Here is a 24,211-nt window from a genome sequence, read left to right as displayed (position 1 = left end):
GGTTTATTAATTTTGCGATTGTATGGCGCTGTCTAAAGTGAATTCTAGATGTGATAAAGAGAATTTTGCTTTTTATTTAGCGGAGGAAAAATTCGCAGAAAAAAATCGTTAAATAATTTTATTGAATCCATAATAAAAGTGTATCCACCATGTAAGCAAGATTCTGAAGAAGATTAGGTAAGTTAGTATTTTTAATTATTTGAGGATATTATTTTTATGCATTGTTCTAAATGTAAGGTGGAAGTAAAGTAATTTGGTATTATTAGGAAAATTGTTATTAGCAATGATTTAGTTTAAAGTAATTAGGATTGTAAGCTAATTTTTATTAATTTAATGTATGTGCTTATTTATATTTTAAGTAGTGGTTTTGAATTTAATTATATTTTAATTAAATGATAGTTATTTTGTTAATTTTATGTTTGTAGGAATTTGGTTTACGTTTTAGTTCAAGTAAACGTGCATGGAAATAATTTAAATATTTGACACTAAGTATTTGTAATGTTTGCGGTATGAATTCGTTGGTGACGTTTATAATATAATAGATAATTTAGAGGTAAAAGTTTTGGGATATTTTATTTATTTTATACGTGGAAATGTTCATATTTGGAAAGGGTTATATACTTTTTCGTCATTAGGTAATTTCATATATGTTCTTTTTAACGGGTTAAAAGATTCAGAAAATCGTCATGCATTTTCGTGAAATTTTTCTAATTTATGAGAAAAAAGCAGTGTACATGGATATGGTGAAGAGTGTGCGCAATGCCATTTTTGTGCAATTCTGGGATTTTTTTTTTAAGTAAAAATAAGTCGACGTGTACATGGTTTAGTGATATTTTGTGAATTTTATGATTGTAGGAATTTGGTATATGTTTTAGTTGAAGTAAACGTGCATGGAAGTAATTTAAATATTTGACACTAAGTATTTGTAATGCTTGCGGTATGAATTCGTTGGTGATGTTTATAATATAATAGATGATTTAGAGGTAAAAGTTTTTGGATATTTTATTTATTTTATACGTGGAAATGTTCATATTTGGAAAGGGTATATACTTTTTCGTGATCAAGTAATTTCATATATGTTCTTTTTACCGGGTTTAAAGATTCAGAAAATTGTCATGTATTTTCGTGAAATTTTTCTAATTTATGAGAAAAAAGCAGTGTACATGGATATAGTGAAGAGTGTGCGCAATGCCATTTTTGTGTAATTCTGGGATGTTTTTTTAAAGTAAAAATAAGTCAACGTGTACATGGTTTATGTGTATGTGTTATATTAAAAAACGCGTAAGGAGTATGGTATTGTGCACTTTTTCCCAATTTTGCAATGAATATTTGTCATGATTAAGCAGTTTTGTTAGATAAAATTTCTAGCATAAGTGTAATTCGGCTAGTAGATTGTTGGAAGAAGTGTTCAGTAGATAAAAAGAAAAGAAACATGTCTTTACTTCGTGAAGACAAAATGGCGGCGGGAAAAAAAATAGAGGGTTGTTGTGGGAGAGTTGGTCGCCAAATTTGCGCCAAAAAATCGCCAAGTTACCATAATCTAAAGATCAACCCAAAATTCATTGAAAACCGACGTGTTGTAACCAACAACTTCACATAACAGGTAGAAAGCTCACTCACAGAGAATTCGTATGCTAGGCTGTCTCCAACATATAACACGTGACTTACGGTTTAAGCACTCTTTGGGAGTGATAGCTTAGGTTGTTCATCGCCAGTTTGGCCCGCTTTTGATATGGCAGGCAGTGTTTTTATTTCCGTCAGCTGGTAGTCGGCAGACAATGACCTCAAATTAGCTTATTCGATTTTTTACAATTATTTTTAGATATAATTTAACCCCTTTTTTCCTGAATATTTTATCTATATTTTTAATAATCGCTTTAAATTATTTGCACCGTTGTTTAAGATGTTTAGGTTAACTAATTTTAGGAAGAAAATCTAAAATAAATAATAAAAAATTGAGATGAAAACTTTAATTTTGAATAACGCTTAAAAATTAATCGCACTACTGTTATTATATTTGAGAAGGTAAAAAAATCGGCTAATCTTTGGAATATGGTAACAGGTAGTTTGGCGACAGTTTGGTAAGGCGATGAAGGTTACTAGCTAGGACTTTAGCAGTGTACATGGATAAAGTCAAGAGTGTGCGCAATGTCATTTTTGCGCAATTCTGGGATATTGTTTTAAGTGAAATTAAGTCGACGTTTAATAAATGGATACCGTGTATGTGCAAGGCGGCAAGCAGTTTGCGATTCTGCACTTTCTCCCAATTTCGTACCTAATCTTCGTCATGATTAAGCACTTTTGTTCCATAAAAGTTCTAGCATAAGCGTAATTCGGCTAGCAGATTGTTGGAAAAAAAATGTTGAGTAAAACAAAACTAAAAAAAAATGCCTTTACTTCGTGAAAACAAAAAATAGCAGGTTGCTGTAGTAGGGTTGGTTGCCAAAAAATTGCCGAGTTACCATAATCCAAAGATTAACCAAAAAATCTTGCTTATTTTTAATGCATTGCATCCTAAAGAGAAAAATTAATTATACTACTGTTATAATATTTGAGAAGGTAAAAAAATATTGTTTATTTTTAATACATTGCATCCTAAAGAGAAAAAGAAAATCACATTGTAATATATGTATTTATGCAATTGATGAAATATATATGTATAAACTGTTGACTTTCAGCTGGAACTATAAACTATTACTCTCCAAACTTAAGGCCTCATTCAATTGAAACATTTAGTGATCGTTAATCGTCATATGTCATCAGTTGCGATTGATTTTGCTGTTTTGGTATTCAATTGAAACGCAACGATCACTCTGAGCTCGCGATCGCTCGTTCTCATAGCGATCACTTGGAACCCATCATTCCTCGGCGAAAAACGATCGAATCAATATGGCGGTTGTGTTGTTTGTGCTTTCACGAGGACAGAAATCAAGCGTGCTAAAGAAAATGCTTTAGATCTGCTGAGTGAGCATCAACTTATATCAAAGTATAGGGTGTATAAGGATCCTAGCAAGGGCAGCCGACACATCATCTGTGTTGTATTCAAATTAAGTGCACTTGTTGCTAGTGGACATTGATTTAGCGTTGTGTTGTTTACATTTGTGTCTATGGATTGCTACCTAATTCAGAGAAATATGCGTGGATGCACTGCATCAAATTATTCATATCGTTCCAGAAATAACTTTAGTATGTTCTATTTCCCGAGAAATGAAGAAATACGAAGAAAATGGGTAATTAATTCTTGTCCATTGGAATAGATTCCGATCGCAAGACCGTGCGCTTTTGAAGTAAGTTCAGCTTCGTATGTTTTCATAATTGTTAAAAAAATAAGTGTTCATGTTTCAGCGAAATGTGTATTATCATTTAAGTATTGCTAATTAATGACAAACTGATTTTATATGTACAAAATGAGTATTATCAGAATGTGTATAGTCAATACACAGATATCGACGGCGATAAGTAGATGCTGATGTGATTTTCTTTATTGTTATTATCGCGAAAGGACAAAGTTTAAATAATTATATTATACATTTGATTTCAATTTTGTGCGTGATTATAACTACGAAGTGCACTTTTTATTTAAATTTTAATGCGGGATTCATGGTTTAAAATTGTATGTTTTTTTTTTACCTTATTATATTGTCGCCAAATCTGTCAGTCGGCCTCCAATGTAAAAAAAAAAAAAATGTAAACATTGGATAATATGATTGAAATTATGCACTATATAATGTTTCCCTTAAAGTAACATTAATATATCGTATTTATATTCATTTTGAATAAGGTAAGCATCAACTTAGGTATTTAACGAATAATTTTGACTGTATTTATACATCATGTAGACTGTATTTCCAGCTCTTTCATTTAACTGCGATTGCTGTCAATTTATTTCCAATGTATCAACATAAAATATGTTTTAAAATGCTGTACAAGCTTAGTCAGTGATTCTTAATTTAATTCAGACAATTTTTTATGTGTAATTAAAATAATTTAATAATATATGTTACTGTAATTTACTATTTTTGATTTTAATGTTTTAGAAATTTGCTAAATCAAGTTTATTTTTGTGTGACCTTGCATCAGAGGCGCCAATGATAAATCTGTTTTGGCTTTCACTGCTAAAGTTTTTAATGAAAAAAGTATTACTGATGTAAAAGAATGAAAAAATGATATTTACTTCCTAATCAGTGCCTTATGATATTGCTATAACTTAAAAGGCTTCTTACTGTTTCTTAAGTTGCATAACGTGTTTTCATAACTTCTTGTCATCTTTATATTTTATTCGTCTATGTTATCAAATAAATATAAAAGGTATGTTTCTAATTAAAAATTCTTCCTTTCATAGCAGTGTTATGTACCATGATGTGATATGTGTTGGCGTTTATTATATAGTTATGAACATTAGAGTCATTATAGAGTTTTATGTATTTATTAAATATATGTAATCTACATCATTGTGTATTATATAATTTTCCTTTTAGAATATATTACATTGTATTTTTTGAGTTGTTAATAGAACTAGGTACATTTTTCTTTTCCTTTAAAAGGTCTTTTGAATCACTTTTTTTTTCAGTATGCAAAAATTACTTGACCTATATTTTTCACATGTATATGATTTATGTGAATGGAATGTGTCTTTTAGGTTAGCTGTTTTCATAAAAGAATTAAAATAAAATAATACCTTTGAAGAATTTTCATAGATAAAACTTTGAAACAATAGCGCTGAAAAGCCAAAGATGGCACACCAAACGTGAACTGCAAACCTAAAGAATGGTTACGAGGAGTCAACCTGCACATCTGGTAGTTCTTTCATTGGTTATTTTGAAACAAACGCAACTTCCGACCACGTGACAAACAGCATCGCGCATCAAGTAACCTCTGGCAATCCCTACGAGTTCGACTGGTAGGGAAGTGTTTCAAATGAATACGAAAAATCACTCGTTTTCAAAAGTGATCGCTAATGCTGGATACAACGATCGCTGTTTCAATTGAATGAGGCCTTTAATATGGTTTATGATACATAAAGATAAATTATACTGAAATCTTATTAAAGAAAAATATTTTACTTTCATATATTTAAGTAAACATAATTTTACTTAATTTAAAGTCAGAAATAGTTTTTGGAAGAATTTCATTTACCTTTGACCTCTCAGTGTTACCAATAGTACTTGCATTCTGGATATGTAAGAAAGTAAAAAAATAATTATTTTTAAAGAGGTCTTTATTAAGTAATTGATTATGCCCATTTTATTCAGTTACTTGCATATTAAAGTGCTTATAAATTCAGCAATGTCCAGAAAATAATTTCATACAAACTTGGAAGCTACTGCCTTAACTGTACATTAAATTTAGTAAGATTTCATATTTTGCAGATCAGTTGTAAAATGTACATTTACAAAATAAAATTTTCCAAAATAAAATACTCCAATTTCAGGTATAAATTTATCACCAAGTCAAATGCTATTAAGTAGGAATTTAAGAACACGATTACCAATTACGCAAACAGAATTGAAACCAACTGTAAAAGATCAATATAGAGAAAAGGTGAGGAGTAAGCAGAAACAGGCTAAAATCTATTATGATAAGCATGCAAGGGAAAGACCTGAATTTATTCCTGGGGAAAAGGTAATGTTGAGATGGGAAAATAAATGGGAGCCTGCTATAGTTTTAAAAAAGCATTCAACTCCTAGATCATATTGGATTAGAACAAAAGATAATAGGGTAATTAGACGGAATAAATTCCATTTAAGAAAAACTAAAAATCAGAATTTAGTGACATTAGACTATTATGATCTATGTAATGAAATTGAGGAAAATATAAGTAGTGAACATCCAAAAATACATAATGATCCTCACCATCAAAATAATAGCAATAATATTAATCGTGATTGTGTATATAAAACAAGAAGTGGTCGTAATGTATATCGATCATCCAAATATGATAATTATGTAATGCATTGATTCCTATGAGTTTCCCAAAAGAGGGGAGATGTTACATATATGTGGCAACACACTAGTTGCTGGTCAAACTGAAGTGAAGTAGTAGTCAGTGAATGTTAGTGTGGAATAAACAATGTGCTATGTGAACGTGTTGCAATGACTTAATTATAGATCAATAAAAATTAATACGATTAAAACAAATACATGTTCAATACCTATAACGTATTTTCAAACACCAACATCGGTGTAATGGTTCGAAGAACACATGTATAATGGATATATTAATACAAAATGAGAAAATCTGAAGGCATTAAAGCATAAAGTAAAAAATATTTTACTACTGAAATTAATGTTAATTTAAATTAAATTAAGCCAAATAATTTTAGTTTAAAAATTTTAAAACTTTTTTTTTGTAAAGGTCTGAATTTTTATCGCATATTCTATTACATAAAAAATTAGCTTGTTTTGAAGACATTCTGTATCAACATCCCTCCCCCCCCCATATTCAAGACACCATACTCTGCATCTTATAAAGAAGATTTCCAACTACGTTGCTAAAGTGATTTAAGAAAATTAATAATTTCCGGCTAAAGTGCAGAATCGCCCACTTATTTGTTTGGCGCTTTTTACAAGAGTAATAATTGGATTTTTGTCAATATCTTTGACTTTTGCAATGAAAAATAGGTCGATGTGCACATGGATACCGAGTATGTGCAATTCTTATCCGAAGATTTTGATTTTACAAATGATAATATGAACACTTCACAAAGTGAACAGTAATTTTAAAGTCGGGTAAAAGTTTACAATTGGGTGCCCCTTGTTTTTTCGAGATTCTTTTTTGACGCCAAAATCGGCTCCAGGAAGGCACAATTTCAAGATGGCCGTCACACAAAACCAAAATAAGTCAAAGAATTATACAAACTCTGTGTCCATGTACACATCGATCTGTTTTCACTTAAAAAAACATACCCCAGAATTTCACAAACTAGGCATTGCGCACTGTCTTAAATTTGTCCATGTACACATCAATATATTTTCATTAAAAGAAATCAGGAAGCTAAAAGAAAGTTAAAACTATCATGGTAACCAGAAATGAGGTTTCATCACCAAAATTAAAAAAAAAAAAAATTATCGCTAATCGAAGGGACACCCAATTCTACACTAGAGCCAAAAATCGTTTCCCATAGCTCTCGTGTGTTTGCCTTAAACAAAAGGTCGTTATACTAAAATATATACTTACCGGATCATTCTTCATCACGAATTCTTCTCCATCATCATGCGAGTAATGTCTAACATATCTTCTCCTGTAATAATTTCTTCGATGTTCTTTTTCATAACTTCTTCTATACTCTCTTGAATTTAACTTCGGCATCTTGGTTTGAATTCTACAGCGTTGGTCGGGAATTTCTTCCGAATTTACCAAAATCTAGGTAAAATTGTGGGAATTTATTTTTAACATACATTTATACACTGCAAAAATAAAAGAGTCATTTAATCAATACTCTTAAAACTATATTACTTACAGATCTCTAGGTTCTAAGTAAAGAAAGCGTTTAGTAATGGCTGCCTAACGAAAATAAAACGAAAACGAAACGACGCTCACTGGTGTTGCCAAATTAAAATTATAGTTTTGATTAATTTTTGCAGCTAGAGCTATGAGGTTAGACTATGAGGAGGAAGGGTTCAACTCAAACGGTGAAAACTGCGGTTTTCAATGAAGCAAAATTCATTGAAAACCGACGTGTTGTAACCAACAACTTCATATAACAGGTAGACAGCTCACTCACAGAGAATTCGTCTGCTAGGCTGTCTCCAACATATACCACGTGACTTATGGTTTAAGCGCTCTTTGGGAGTGATAGCTTAGGTTGTTCATCGCCAGTTTGGCGCGCTTTTGATATGGCAAGCAGTGTTTTTATTTCCGTCAGCTGGTAGTCGGCAGACAACGACCTCGAATTAGGTTAATCGATTTTTTACAATTATTTTTAGATATAATTTAACCCCTTTTTTCCTGAATATTTTATCTATATTTTTAATAATCGCTTTAAATTATTTGCACCGTTGTTTAAGATGTTTAGGTTAACTAATTTTAGGAAGAAAATCTAAAATAAATAATAAAAAATTGAGATGAAAACTTTAATTTTCAATAACGCTTAAAAATTAATTGCACTACTGTTATAATATTTGAGAAGGTAAAAAAATCGGCTAATCTTTGGAATATGGTAACAGGTAGTTTGGCGGCATTTTGGTAAGGCGATAAAGGTTACTAGCTAGGACTTTAGCAGTGTACATGGATAAAGTGAAGAGTGTGCGCAATGCCATTTTTGCGCAGTTATGGGATGTTTTTTTAAGTGAAAATAAGTCGACGTTTAAATGGATACCGTGTATGTGCAAGGCGGCAAGCAGTTTGCGATTCTGCACTTTCTCCCAATTTCGCACCTAATCTTCGTCATGATTAAGCACTTTTGTTCCATAAAAGTTCTAGCATAAGCGTAATTCGGCTAGCAGATTGTTGGAAAAAAATGTTGAGTAAAACAAACAAAAAAAAATGCCTTTACTTCGTGAAAACAAAAAATAGCAGGTTGCTGTAGTAGGGTTGGTTGCCAAAAAATTGCCAAGTTACCATAATCCAAAGATTAACCAAAAAATCTTGCTTATTTTTAATGCATTGCATCCTAAAGAGAAAAATTAATTATACTACTGTTATAATATTTGAGAAGGTAAAAAAATATTGTTTATTTTTAATACATTGCATCCTAAAGAGAAAAAGAAAATCACATTGTAATATATGTATTTATGCAATTGATGAAATATATACGTGTAAACTGTTGACTTTCAGCTGGAACTATAAACTATTACTCTCCAAACTTAAGGCCTCATTCAATTGAAACATTTAGTGATCGTTAATCGTCATATGTCATCAGTTGCGATTGATTTTGCTGTTTTGGTATTCAATTGAAACGCAACGATCACTCTGAGCTCGCGATCGCTCGTTCTCATAGCGATCACTTGGAACCCATCATTCCTCGGCGAAAAACGATCGAATCAATATGGCGGTTGTGTTGTTTGTGCTTTCACGAGGACAGAAATCAAGCGTGCTAAAGAAAATGCTTTAGATCTGCTGAGTGAGCATCAACTTATATCAAAGTATAGGGTGTATAAGGATCCTAGCAAGGGCAGCCGACACATCATCTGTGTTGTATTCAAATTAAGTGCACTTGTTGCTAGTGGACATTGATTTAGCGTTGTGTTGTTTACATTTGTGTCTATGGATTGCTACCTAATTCAGAGAAATATGCGTGGATGCACTGCATCAAATTATTCATATCGTTCCAGAAATAACTTTAGTATGTTCTATTTCCCGAGAAATGAAGAAATACGAAGAAAATGGGTAATTAATTCTTGTCCATTGGAATAGATTCCGATCGCAAGACCGTGCGCTTTTGAAGTAAGTTCAGCTTCGTATGTTTTCATAATTCTTAAAAAAATAAGTGTTCATGTTTCAGCGAAATGTGTATTATCATTTAAGTATTGCTAATTAATGACAAACTGATTTTATATGTACAAAATGAGTATTATCAGAATGTGTATAGTCAATACACAGATATCGACGGCGATAAGTAGATGCTGATGTGATTTTCTTTATTGTTATTATCGCGAAAGGACAAAGTTTAAATAATTATATTATACATTTGATTTCAATTTTGTGCGTGATTATAACTACGAAGTGCACTTTTTATTTAAATTTTAATGCGGGATTCATGGTTTAAAATTGTATGTTTTTTTTTACCTTATTATATTGTCGCCAAATCTGTCAGTCGGCCTCCAATGTAAAAAAAAAAAAAATGTAAACATTGGATAATATGATTGAAATTATGCACTATATAATGTTTCCCTTAAAGTAACATTAATATATCGTATTTATATTCATTTTGAATAAGGTAAGCATCAACTTAGGTATTTAACGAATAATTTTGACTGTATTTATACATCATGTAGACTGTATTTCCAGCTCTTTCATTTAACTGCGATTGCTGTCAATTTATTTCCAATGTATCAACATAAAATATGTTTTAAAATGCTGTACAAGCTTAGTCAGTGATTCTTAATTTAATTCAGACAATTTTTTATGTGTAATTAAAATAATTTAATAATATATGTTACTGTAATTTACTATTTTTGATTTTAATGTTTTAGAAATTTGCTAAATCAAGTTTATTTTTGTGTGACCTTGCATCAGAGGCGCCAATGATAAATCTGTTTTGGCTTTCACTGCTAAAGTTTTTAATGAAAAAAGTATTACTGATGTAAAAGAATGAAAAAATGATATTTACTTCCTAATCAGTGCCTTATGATATTGCAATAACTTAAAAGGCTTCTTACTGTTTCTTAAGTTGCATAACGTGTTTTCATAACTTCTTGTCATCTTTATATTTTATTCGTCTATGTTATCAAATAAATATAAAAGGTATGTTTCTAATTAAAAATTCTTCCTTTCATAGCAGTGTTATGTACCATGATGTGATATGTGTTGGCGTTTATTATATAGTTATGAACATTAGAGTCATTATAGAGTTTTATGTATTTATTAAATATATGTAATCTACATCATTGTGTATTATATAATTTTCCTTTTAGAATATATTACATTGTATTTTTTGAGTTGTTAATAGAACAAGGTACATTTTTCTTTTCTTTTCCTTTAAAAGGTCTTTTGAATCACTTTTTTTTTCAGTATGCAAAAATTACTTGACCTATATTTTTCACATGTATATGATTTATGTGAATGGAATGTGTCTTTTAGGTTAGCTGTTTTCATAAAAGAATTAAAATAAAATAATACCTTTGAAGAATTTTCATAGATAAAACTTTGAAACAATAGCGCTGAAAAGCCAAAGATGGCACACCAAACGTGAACTGCAAACCTAAAGAATGGTTACGAGGAGTCAACCTGCACATCTGGTAGTTCTTTCATTGGTTATTTTGAAACAAACGCAACTTCCGACCACGTGACAAACAGCATCGCGCATCAAGTAACCTCTGGCAATCCCTACGAGTTCGACTGGTAGGGAAGTGTTTCAAATGAATACGAAAAATCACTCGTTTTCAAAAGTGATCGCTAATGCTGGATACAACGATCGCTGTTTCAATTGAATGAGGCCTTTAATATGGTTTATGATACATAAAGATAAATTATACTGAAATCTTATTAAAGAAAAATATTTTACTTTCATATATTTAAGTAAACATAATTTTACTTAATTTAAAGTCAGAAATAGTTTTTGGAAGAATTTCATTTACCTTTGACCTCTCAGTGTTACCAATAGTACTTGCATTCTGGATATGTAAGAAAGTAAAAAAATAATTATTTTTAAACAGGTCTTTATTAAGTAATTGATTATGCCCATTTTATTCAGTTACTTGCATATTAAAGTGCTTATAAATTCAGCAATGTCCAGAAAATAATTTCATACAAACTTGGAAGCTACTGCCTTAACTGTACATTAAATTTAGTAAGATTTCATATTTTGCAGATCAGTTGTAAAATGTACATTTACAAAATAAAATTTTCCAAAATAAAATACTCCAATTTCAGGTATAAATTTATCACCAAGTCAAATGCTATTAAGTAGGAATTTAAGAACACGATTACCAATTACGCAAACAGAATTGAAACCAACTGTAAAAGATCAATATAGAGAAAAGGTGAGGAGTAAGCAGAAACAGGCTAAAATCTATTATGATAAGCATGCAAGGGAAAGACCTGAATTTATTCCTGGGGAAAAGGTAATGTTGAGATGGGAAAATAAATGGGAGCCTGCTATAGTTTTAAAAAAGCATTCAACTCCTAGATCATATTGGATTAGAACAAAAGATAATAGGGTAATTAGACGGAATAAATTCCATTTAAGAAAAACTAAAAATCAGAATTTAGTGACATTAGACTATTATGATCTATGTAATGAAAATGAGGAAAATATAAGTAGTGAACATCCAAAAATACATAATGATCCTCACCATCAAAATAATAGCAATAATATTAATCGTGATTGTGTATATAAAACAAGAAGTGGTCGTAATGTATATCGATCATCCAAATATGATAATTATGTAATGCATTGATTCCTATGAGTTTCCCAAAAGAGGGGAGATGTTACATATATGTGGCAACACACTAGTTGCTGGTCAAACTGAAGTGAAGTAGTAGTCAGTGAATGTTAGTGTGGAATAAACAATGTGCTATGTGAACGTGTTGCAATGACTTAATTATAGATCAATAAAAATTAATACGATTAAAACAAATACATGTTCAATACCTATAACGTATTTTCAAACACCAACATCGGTGTAATAGTTCGAAGAACACATGTATAATGGATATATTAATACAAAATGAGAAAATCTGAAGGCATTAAAGCATAAAGTAAAAAATATTTTACTACTGAAATTAATGTTAATTTAAATTAAATTAAGCCAAATAATTTTAGTTTAAAAATTTTAAAACTTTTTTTTGTAAAGGTCTGAATTTTAATCGCATATTCTATTACATAAAAAATTAGCTTGTTTTGAAGACATTCTGTATCAACATCCCTCCCCCCCATATTCAAGACACCATACTCTGCATCTTATAAAGAAGATTTCCAACTACGTTGCTAAAGTGATTTAAGAAAATTAATAATTTCCGGCTAAAGTGCAGAATCGCCCACTTATTTGTTTGGCGCTTTTTCCAAGAGTAATAATTGGATTTTTGTCAATATCTTTGACTTTTGCAATGAAAAATAGGTCGATGTGCACATGGATACCGAGTATGTGCAATTCTTATCCGAAGATTTTGATTTTACAAATGATAATATGAACACTTCACAAAGTAAACAGTAATTTTAAAATCGGGTAAAAGTTTACAATTGGGTGCCCCTTGTTTTTTCGAGATTCTTTTTTGACGCCAAAATCGGCTCCAGGAAGGCACAATTTCAAGATGGCCGTCACACAAAAACCAAAATAAGTCAAAGAATTATACAAACTCTGTGTCCATGTACACATCGATCTGTTTTCACTTAAAAAAACATACCCCAGAATTTCACAAACTAGGCATTGCGCACTGTCTTAAATTTGTCCATGTACACATCAATATATTTTCATTAAAAGAAATCAGGAAGCTAAAAGAAAGTTAAAACTATCATGGTAACCAGAAATGAGGTTTCATCACCAAAATTAAAAAAAAAAAAAAATTATCGCTAATCGAAGGGACACCCAATTCTACACTAGAGCCAAAAATCGTTTCCCATAGCTCTCGTGTCTTTGCCTTAAACAAAAGGTCGTTATACTAAAATATATACTTACCGGATCATTCTTCATCACGAATTCTTCTCCATCATCATGCGAGTAATGTCTAACATATCTTCTCCTGTAATAATTTCTTCGATGTTCTTTTTCATAACTTCTTCTATACTCTCTTGAATTTAACTTCGGCATCTTGGTTTGAATTCTACAGCGTTGGTCGGGAATTTCTTCCGAATTTACCAAAATCTAGGTAAAATTGTGGGAATTTATTTTTAACATACATTTATACACTGCAAAAATAAAAGAGTCATTTAATCAATACTCTTAAAACTATATTACTTACAGATCTCTAGGTTCTAAGTAAAGAAAGCGTTTAGTAATGGCTGCCTAACGAAAATAAAACGAAAACGAAACGACGCTCACTGGTGTTGCCAAATTAAAATTATAGTTTTGATTAATTTTTGCAGCTAGAGCTATGAGGTTAGACTATGAGGAGGAAGGGTTCAACTCAAACGGTGAAAACTGCGGTTTTCAATGAAGCAAAATTCATTCAAATGAAGCAAAATTCATTGAAAACCGACGTGTTGTAACCAACAACTTCATATAACAGGTAGACAGCTCACTCACAGAGAATTCGTCTGCTAGGCTGTCTCCAACATATACCACGTGACTTATGGTTTAAGCGCTCTTTGGGAGTGATAGCTTAGGTTGTTCATCGCCAGTTTGGCGCGCTTTTGATATGGCAAGCAGTGTTTTTATTTCCGTCAGCTGGTAGTCGGCAGACAACGACCTCGAATTAGGTTAATCGATTTTTTACAATTATTTTTAGATATAATTTAACCCCTTTTTTCCTGAATATTTTATCTATATTTTTAATAATCGCTTTAAATTATTTGCACCGTTGTTTAAGATGTTTAGGTTAACTAATTTTAGGAAGAAAATCTAAAATAAATAATAAAAAATTGAGATGAAAACTTTAATTTTCAATAACGCTTAAAAATTAATTGCACTACTGTTATAATATTTGAGAAGGTAAAAAAATCGGCTAATCTTTGGAATATGGTAACAGGTAGTTTGGCGGCATTTTGGTAAGGCGATAAAGGTTACTAGCTAGGACTTTAGCAGTGTACATGGATAAAGTGAAGAGTGTGCGCAATGCCATTTTTGCGCAGTTATGGGATGTTTTTTTAAGTGAAAATAAGTCGACGTTTAAATGGATACCGTGTATGTGCAAGGCGGCAAGCAGTTTGCGATTCTGCACTTTCTCCCAATTTCGCACCTAATCTTCGTCATGATTAAGCACTTTTGTTCCATAAAAGTTCTAGCATAAGCGTAATTCGGCTAGCAGATTGTTGGAAAAAAATGTTGAGTAAAACAAACAAAAAAAAATGCCTTTACTTCGTGAAAACAAAAAATAGCAGGTTGCTGTAGTAGGGTTGGTTGCCAAAAAATTGCCAAGTTACCATAATCCAAAGATTAACCAAAAAATCTTGCTTATTTTTAATGCATTGCATCCTAAAGAGAAAAATTAATTATACTACTGTTATAATATTTGAGAAGGTAAAAAAATATTGTTTATTTTTAATACATTGCATCCTAAAGAGAAAAAGAAAATCACATTGTAATATATGTATTTATGCAATTGATGAAATATATACGTATAAACTGTTGACTTTCAGCTGGAACTATAAACTATTACTCTCCAAACTTAAGGCCTCATTCAATTGAAACATTTAGTGATCGTTAATCGTCATATGTCATCAGTTGCGATTGATTTTGCTGTTTTGGTATTCAATTGAAACGCAACGATCACTCTGAGCTCGCGATCGCTCGTTCTCATAGCGATCACTTGGAACCCATCATTCCTCGGCGAAAAACGATCGAATCAATATGGCGGTTGTGTTGTTTGTGCTTTCACGAGGACAGAAATCAAGCGTGCTAAAGAAAATGCTTTAGATCTGCTGAGTGAGCATCAACTTATATCAAAGTATAGGGTGTATAAGGATCCTAGCAAGGGCAGCCGACACATCATCTGTGTTGTATTCAAATTAAGTGCACTTGTTGCTAGTGGACATTGATTTAGCGTTGTGTTGTTTACATTTGTGTCTATGGATTGCTACCTAATTCAGAGAAATATGCGTGGATGCACTGCATCAAATTATTCATATCGTTCCAGAAATAACTTTAGTATGTTCTATTTCCCGAGAAATGAAGAAATACGAAGAAAATGGGTAATTAATTCTTGTCCATTGGAATAGATTCCGATCGCAAGACCGTGCGCTTTTGAAGTAAGTTCAGCTTCGTATGTTTTCATAATTCTTAAAAAAATAAGTGTTCATGTTTCAGCGAAATGTGTATTATCATTTAAGTATTGCTAATTAATGACAAACTGATTTTATATGTACAAAATGAGTATTATCAGAATGTGTATAGTCAATACACAGATATCGACGGCGATAAGTAGATGCTGATGTGATTTTCTTTATTGTTATTATCGCGAAAGGACAAAGTTTAAATAATTATATTATACATTTGATTTCAATTTTGTGCGTGATTATAACTACGAAGTGCACTTTTTATTTAAATTTTAATGCGGGATTCATGGTTTAAAATTGTATGTTTTTTTTTTACCTTATTATATTGTCGCCAAATCTGTCAGTCGGCCTCCAATGTAAAAAAAAAAAAAATGTAAACATTGGATAATATGATTGAAATTATGCACTATATAATGTTTCCCTTAAAGTAACATTAATATATCGTATTTATATTCATTTTGAATAAGGTAAGCATCAACTTAGGTATTTAACGAATAATTTTGACTGTATTTATACATCATGTAGACTGTATTTCCAGCTCTTTCATTTAACTGCGATTGCTGTCAATTTATTTCCAATGTATCAACATAAAATATGTTTTAAAATGCTGTACAAGCTTAGTCAGTGATTCTTAATTTAATTCAGACAATTTTTTATGTGTAATTAAAATAATTTAATAATATATGTTACTGTAATTTACTATTTTTGATTTTAATGTTTTAGAAATTTGCTAAATCAAGTTTATTTTTGTGTGACCTTGCATCAGAGGCGCCAATGATAAATCTGTTTTGGCTTTCACTGCTAAAGTTTTTAATGAAAAAAGTATTACTGTTGTAAAAGAATGAAAAAATGATATTTACTTCCTAATCAGTGCCTTATGATATTGCTATAACTTAAAAGGCTTCTTACTGTTTCTTAAGTTGCATAACGTGTTTTCATAACTTCTTGTCATCTTTATATTTTATTCGTCTATGTTATCAAATAAATATAAAAGGTATGTTTCTAATTAAAAATTCTTCCTTTCATAGCAGTGTTATGTACCATGATGTGATATGTGTTGGCGTTTATTATATAGTTATGAACATTAGAGTCATTATAGAGTTTTATGTATTTATTAAATATATGTAATCTACATCATTGTGTATTATATAATTTTCCTTTTAGAATATATTACATTGTATTTTTTCAGTTGTTAATAGAACTAGGTACATTTTTCTTTTCTTTTCCTTTAAAAGGTCTTTTGAATCACTTTTTTTTTCAGTATGCAAAAATTACTTGACCTATATTTTTCACATGTATATGATTTATGTGAATGGAATGTGTCTTTTAGGTTAGCTGTTTTCATAAAAGAATTAAAATAAAATAATACCTTTGAAGAATTTTCATAGATAAAACTTTGAAACAATAGCGCTGAAAAGCCAAAGATGGCACACCAAACGTGAACTGCAAACCTAAAGAATGGTTACGAGGAGTCAACCTGCACATCTGGTAGTTCTTTCATTGGTTATTTTGAAACAAACGCAACTTCCGACCACGTGACAAACAGCATCGCGCATCAAGTAACCTCTGGCAATCCCTACGAGTTCGACTGGTAGGGAAGTGTTTCAAATGAATACGAAAAATCACTCGTTTTCAAAAGTGATCGCTAATGCTGGATACAACGATCGCTGTTTCAATTGAATGAGGCCTTTAATATGGTTTATGATACATAAAGATAAATTATACTGAAATCTTATTAAAGAAAAATATTTTACTTTCATATATTTAAGTAAACATAATTTTACTTAATTTAAAGTCAGAAATAGTTTTTGGAAGAATTTCATTTACCTTTGACCTCTCAGTGTTACCAATAGTACTTGCATTCTGGATATGTAAGAAAGTAAAAAAATAATTATTTTTAAAGAGGTCTTTATTAAGTAATTGATTATGCCCATTTTATTCAGTTACTTGCATATTAAAGTGCTTATAAATTCAGCAATGTCCAGAAAATAATTTCATACAAACTTGGAAGTTACTGCCTTAACTGTACATTAAATTTAGTAAGATTTCATATTTTGCAGATCAGTTGTAAAATGTACATTTACAAAATAAAATTTTCCAAAATAAAATACTCCAATTTCAGGTATAAATTTATCACCAAGTCAAATGCTATTAAGTAGGAATTTAAGAACACGATTACCAATTACGCAAACAGAATTGAAACCAACTGTAAAAGATCAATATAGAGAAAAGGTGAGGAGTAAGCAGAAACAGGCTAAAATCTATTATGATAAGCATGCAAGGGAAAGACCTGAATTTATTCCTGGGGAAAAGGTAATGTTGAGATGGGAAAATAAATGGGAGCCTGCTATAGTTTTAAAAAAGCATTCAACTCCTAGATCATATTGGATTAGAACAAAAGATAATAGGGTAATTAGACGGAATAAATTCCATTTAAGAAAAACTAAAAATCAGAATTTAGTGACATTAGACTATTATGATCTATGTAATGAAAATGAGGAAAATATAAGTAGTGAACATCCAAAAATACATAATGATCCTCACCATCAAAATAATAGCAATAATATTAATCGTGATTGTGTATATAAAACAAGAAGTGGTCGTAATGTATATCGATCATCCAAATATGATAATTATGTAATGCATTGATTCCTATGAGTTTCCCAAAAGAGGGGAGATGTTACATATATGTGGCAACACACTAGTTGCTGGTCAAACTGAAGTGAAGTAGTAGTCAGTGAATGTTAGTGTGGAATAAACAATGTGCTATGTGAACGTGTTGCAATGACTTAATTATAGATCAATAAAAATTAATACGATTAAAACAAATACATGTTCAATACCTATAACGTATTTTCAAACACCAACATCGGTGTAATAGTTCGAAGAACACATGTATAATGGATATATTAATACAAAATGAGAAAATCTGAAGGCATTAAAGCATAAAGTAAAAAATATTTTACTACTGAAATTAATGTTAATTTAAATTAAATTAAGCCAAATAATTTTAGTTTAAAAATTTTAAAACTTTTTTTTGTAAAGGTCTGAATTTTAATCGCATATTCTATTACATAAAAAATTAGCTTGTTTTGAAGACATTCTGTATCAACATCCCTCCCCCCCATATTCAAGACACCATACTCTGCATCTTATAAAGAAGATTTCCAACTACGTTGCTAAAGTGATTTAAGAAAATTAATAATTTCCGGCTAAAGTGCAGAATCGCCCACTTATTTGTTTGGCGCTTTTTCCAAGAGTAATAATTGGATTTTTGTCAATATCTTTGACTTTTGCAATGAAAAATAGGTCGATGTGCACATGGATACCGAGTATGTGCAATTCTTATCCGAAGATTTTGATTTTACAAATGATAATATGAACACTTCACAAAGTAAACAGTAATTTTAAAATCGGGTAAAAGTTTACAATTGGGTGCCCCTTGTTTTTTCGAGATTCTTTTTTGACGCCAAAATCGGCTCCAGGAAGGCACAATTTCAAGATGGCCGTCACACAAAAACCAAAATAAGTCAAAGAATTATACAAACTCTGTGTCCATGTACACATCGATCTGTTTTCACTTAAAAAAACATACCCCAGAATTTCACAAACTAGGCATTGCGCACTGTCTTAAATTTGTCCATGTACACATCAATATATTTTCATTAAAAGAAATCAGGAAGCTAAAAGAAAGTTAAAACTATCATGGTAACCAGAAATGAGGTTTCATCACCAAAATTAAAAAAAAAAAAAATATCGCTAATCGAAGGGACACCCAATTCTACACTAGAGCCAAAAATCGTTTCCCATAGCTCTCGTGTGTTTGCCTTAAACAAAAGGTCGTTATACTAAAATATATACTTACCGGATCATTCTTCATCACGAATTCTTCTCCATCATCATGCGAGTAATGTCTAACATATCTTCTCCTGTAATAATTTCTTCGATGTTCTTTTTCATAACTTCTTCTATACTCTCTTGAATTTAACTTCGGCATCTTGGTTTGAATTCTACAGCGTTGGTCGGGAATTTCTTCCGAATTTACCAAAATCTAGGTAAAATTGTGGGAATTTATTTTTAACATACATTTATACACTGCAAAAATAAAAGAGTCATTTAATCAATACTCTTAAAACTATATTACTTACAGATCTCTAGGTTCTAAGTAAAGAAAGCGTTTAGTAATGGCTGCCTAACGAAAATAAAACGAAAACGAAACGACGCTCACTGGTGTTGCCAAATTAAAATTATAGTTTTGATTAATTTTTGCAGCTAGAGCTATGAGGTTAGACTATGAGGAGGAAGGGTTCAACTCAAACGGTGAAAACTGCGGTTTTCAATGAAGCAAAATTCATTCAAATGAAGCAAAATTCATTGAAAACCGACGTGTTGTAACCAACAACTTCATATAACAGGTAGACAGCTCACTCACAGAGAATTCGTCTGCTAGGCTGTCTCCAACATATACCACGTGACTTATGGTTTAAGCGCTCTTTGGGAGTGATAGCTTAGGTTGTTCATCGCCAGTTTGGCGCGCTTTTGATATGGCAAGCAGTGTTTTTATTTCCGTCAGCTGGTAGTCGGCAGACAACGACCTCGAATTAGGTTAATCGATTTTTTACAATTATTTTTAGATATAATTTAACCCCTTTTTTCCTGAATATTTTATCTATATTTTTAATAATCGCTTTAAATTATTTGCACCGTTGTTTAAGATGTTTAGGTTAACTAATTTTAGGAAGAAAATCTAAAATAAATAATAAAAAATTGAGATGAAAACTTTAATTTTGAATAACGCTTAAAAATTAATTGCACTACTGTTATAATATTTGAGAAGGTAAAAAAATCGGCTAATCTTTGGAATATGGTAACAGGTAGTTTGGCGACATTTTGGTAAGGCGATAAAGGTTACTAGCTAGGACTTTAGCAGTGTACATGGATAAAGTGAAGAGTGTGCGCAATGCCATTTTTGCGCAGTTCTGGGATGTTTTTTTAAGTGAAAATAAGTCGACGTTTAAATGGATACCGTGTATGTGCAAGGCGGCAAGCAGTTTGCGATTCTGCACTTTCTCCCAATTTCGCACCTAATCTTCGTCATGATTAAGCACTTTTGTTCCATAAAAACTCTAGCATAAGCGTAATTCAGCTAGCAGATTGTTGGAAAAAAATGTTGAGTAAAACAAACAAAAAAAAAATGCCTTTACTTCGTGAAAACAAAAGGTAGCAGGTTGCTGTAGTAGGGTTGGTCGCCAAAAAATTGCCAAGTTACCATAATCCAAAGATTAACCAAAAAATCTTGCTTATTTTTAATGCATTGCATCCTAAAGAGAAAAATTAATTATACTACTGTTATAATATTTGAGAAGGTAAGAAAATATTATTTATTTTTAATATATTGCATCATAAAGAGAAAAAGAAAATCACATTGTAATATATGTATTTATGCAATTGATGAAATATATACTTACAAACTGTTGACTTTCAGCTGGAACTATAAACTATTACTCTCCAAACTTAATATGGTTTATGATACATAAAGATAAATTATACTGAAATCTTATTAAAGAAAAATATTTTACTTTCATATATTTAGGTAAACATAATTTTACTTAATTTAAAGTCAGAAATAGTTTTTGGAAGAATTTCATTTACCTTTGACCTCCCGGTGTTACCAATAGTACTTGCATTCTGGATATGTACGAAAGTAAAAAAAAAAAAATTATTTTTAAAGAGGTCTTTATTAAGTAATTGATTATGCCCATTTTATTCAGTTACTTGCATATTAAAGTGCTTATAAATTCAGCAATGCCCAGAAAATAATTTCATGCAAACTTGGAAGCTACTGCCTTAACTGTGCATTAAATTTAGTAAGATTTCATATTTTGCAGATCAGTTGTAAAATGTACATTTCCAAAATAAAATTTTCTTTCTTAATTATAAATTCAAACATGACAATACTTATATTCTATTTTATTCCTGTATCCCAATTAAATAAACACATTATGAAAATGTACATTTGAATATAGTATTTACTATAAAGTAAGTGGCTTAATTGCAAATAAACACTCAAATATTAAGTAAAACAAAAATATACTACTTTGTATGAACACCAATCTTTTAAACGCGAGCAGAACGCACATTTTTAACAAAAAGCTTTCGTTTTTCACCAGGTGCAAATGATCCAACTTGCATCTGACGACGAAATAAAGCTTTTCGTTTGAAAAGCATGTTCTGTTCATATTTAAAAGTTTGGTGTTCATACAAAGTAGTATATTTTTATTTTAAGTGGATTAATACTTTATTTTATTTATGTAAATTATTTTTTCTAAAGTATATCAGGAACAAGTACTAAAAATCACCTACTCAAAATTGTAGTCAAGTACACTGCTCAAAACAATTAAAGGATATTGTAGATTTTATATAAAATAAAGATATAAGCGAAATTTTTTTTGGCGAAAATGGAAGAAGAGAATCACAAATGCAAATTTTTCTGATTTTCAAACTATGGAGTATGCTAATTTTGAGTTCGACGTCAAAAACGTCGCTTCAGCGGCAGCGAATGAAATTTGACTTTCAACTGAACAAAAAAAAGACAATGAAGACAAGGATGATCGGCATTCAGTGACTGCTTTGTTTCGATGAGTACGATGTCTCAGCGAAGTCATTTAACCGATTTAGAAGCTTGGAGAGTTGTTGGTAGTGTATCTTCTTGTGTAGTTTGTTGAATTTAAATACTTCTGTACTTTAAAAGAAGACTCAACTAATGAGTATAACTCAAGAATTCAAAACTTTTATTATTAAATTTTTTAAACAGTTAAGTTAAAGTTATAGTTATTTACAGTTCCAGTTATAGTTGTAGTTATTTTAAATATACATCACATCCCTTCCTCCAGTTTATAAACAATAATAAAAATAGCAAATAATATCAATACAAGTATATTTACAATATGACATACAATAACACAAAAGTTACATAAAAATTATATATGCAATACGTTACATTATTTTATTCCATGACAAAGTCTCTATATCTTGAAGGTTGTCTAATCAACCGTCCACTTCTTGTTATTATACTATTGGATAGATTATTCTGTTGATTTCCTATATTAACAGGCACAGAAACATTCTCAGGGCTTCCATTTGAATTTTCCTCTTTATCTAATACTATATCATCATAATCATTATTAACTTTGTAAGGTGATTTTGAAAATTTTATGTGGCGTCTGTTTCTTCGCAATATTTCCCCATTTGAATTTCTTACAATATAGGATCCAAGAGCTTTATGTTTTGAAATTATTTCACCTTTATCCCATTGCCCAGTTCTAAAGTTGAACAAGGTTATACTATCTCCAGGTTTTAACTCAGGTAGTTTCTGTGCGGTTCTATCATAATAATATTTTTGCCTAGCTTGAAGTGCACGAAATTTAGAATAAGGTTTGTTTATCTTAGTACTGATATCTTAGTACTTATTACTGATAGGTAATTTTGTCCTTAATCTTCTATTAAGTAACAGTTGTGCAGGAGACAAATTTATTCCACTAATTGGAGTATTTCGATATTCCATTAAGCCTAGACTTATATCTTGCACTTTCCTCATGATATTTTTCACTATTCCTACAGCTTTTTCAGCCAACCCATTACTTTGAGGATATCTGGGGCTACTAAATTTAAGTTCGAAATCCCAATCTTCAGCAAATTTCTTAAATAAGTAGCTATTACAGGGATTATTGTCGCAAACGACTTCATTTGCAATACCATACCTGGCAAAAATGCACTTTATCATAATTTCATTTGCTGTCTTATCTTTTATGCTAGAAACCTCAATCCATTTAGAGTAATAATCGATAACTACTAAGTAATTTTGATTACCAAATTGCAAGATATCAAGAGCAATTTTTTCGAATGGTTTAGTTGGAATTTCATGTTGCATTAGAGGTTCTTTTTGATTTCTATTTCTGAATTTTTCACATATTTCGCATTTGGAAACAAGCTGCTCAGTGTCATTTGTCATACCTGGCCAGTAAAAAATTTCACGGGCTCTACTTTTACATTTCTCAATTACAAAGTGCGCTTCATGAATTAATTGCAACATATCTTTTCTCAAACCATAAGGTACAACTAATTTTTCATTAATAAATAACAAGTCGTCATTAATATAAAGATCATTTTTAACTTTAAAATATGTTTTTACACTACTATCTACTTTTTTGTAACATTTAGGCCAACCCTCTTTAATATATTTCATAACTATTTGCAAATCTGGATCTGATTCAGTTTCTTTCCTAAATTGCACCACTCTTCTTTCACTCATAGGCAAATATTTTGAAATAATGTGAACAACATTTAGCATTTCAGGATCATCACTAATAGTTTCATTCACAGGATATGCTCGTGACAAAGTTTCAGCAAAAAGCATTTGATTACCTGGAACATAATTTATCTCAAAATCATACTTTAGTAACTTTAAGATCATCCTTTGCATTCTAGACGAAATTTTATGCAATGGTTTCTTAACAATTGCCATTAACGGTTTATGATCACTTTGTACTGTGACTTTCCGTCCATAAACAAAATTCTGGTACTTTTCAAAAGAAAATACTATGGCCAATAGCTCTTTTTCGATTTGTGCATAGTTTTTTTCACTGTTAGTCAGGCTGCGAGACACAAATGATACAGGC

General features: G+C 30.7%; 1 protein-coding gene across 3 annotated transcripts in view; it reads right to left on the bottom strand.

Annotated features, from left to right (window-relative positions):
* Positions 1 to 19,836, bottom strand: part of LOC146993432 (uncharacterized) — a 50,312-nt gene extending 30,476 nt beyond the window's left edge. The window contains exons 1-4 of one of the 3 annotated variants that reach the window (XM_085808711.1): positions 19,682 to 19,836; positions 19,399 to 19,584; positions 13,279 to 13,464; positions 7,178 to 7,363 (exon numbers count right to left, since the gene is read on the bottom strand). In XM_085808711.1, coding sequence (XP_085664837.1) covers positions 7,178 to 7,363; positions 13,279 to 13,464; positions 19,399 to 19,530 — 504 coding nt within the window. In that variant the 5' untranslated portion in view covers positions 19,531 to 19,584; positions 19,682 to 19,836. Of the gene's footprint in view, positions 1 to 7,177; positions 7,364 to 13,278; positions 13,465 to 13,561; positions 13,716 to 19,398; positions 19,585 to 19,681 lie in introns of those variants that run through there. The other 2 variants (XM_085808710.1, XM_085808712.1) reach the window with 2 other exon arrangements.
* Positions 19,837 to 24,211: the final 4,375 nt, after the last annotated feature.

Source organism: Stegodyphus dumicola, chromosome X1, assembly GCF_044657685.1.
Source record: "Stegodyphus dumicola isolate Sdum_Otavi_A_Nest chromosome X1, ASM4465768v1".
Lineage (NCBI taxonomy): Eukaryota > Metazoa > Arthropoda > Arachnida > Araneae > Eresidae > Stegodyphus > Stegodyphus dumicola.
This window is presented reverse-complemented; position numbering and strand designations above follow the sequence as displayed.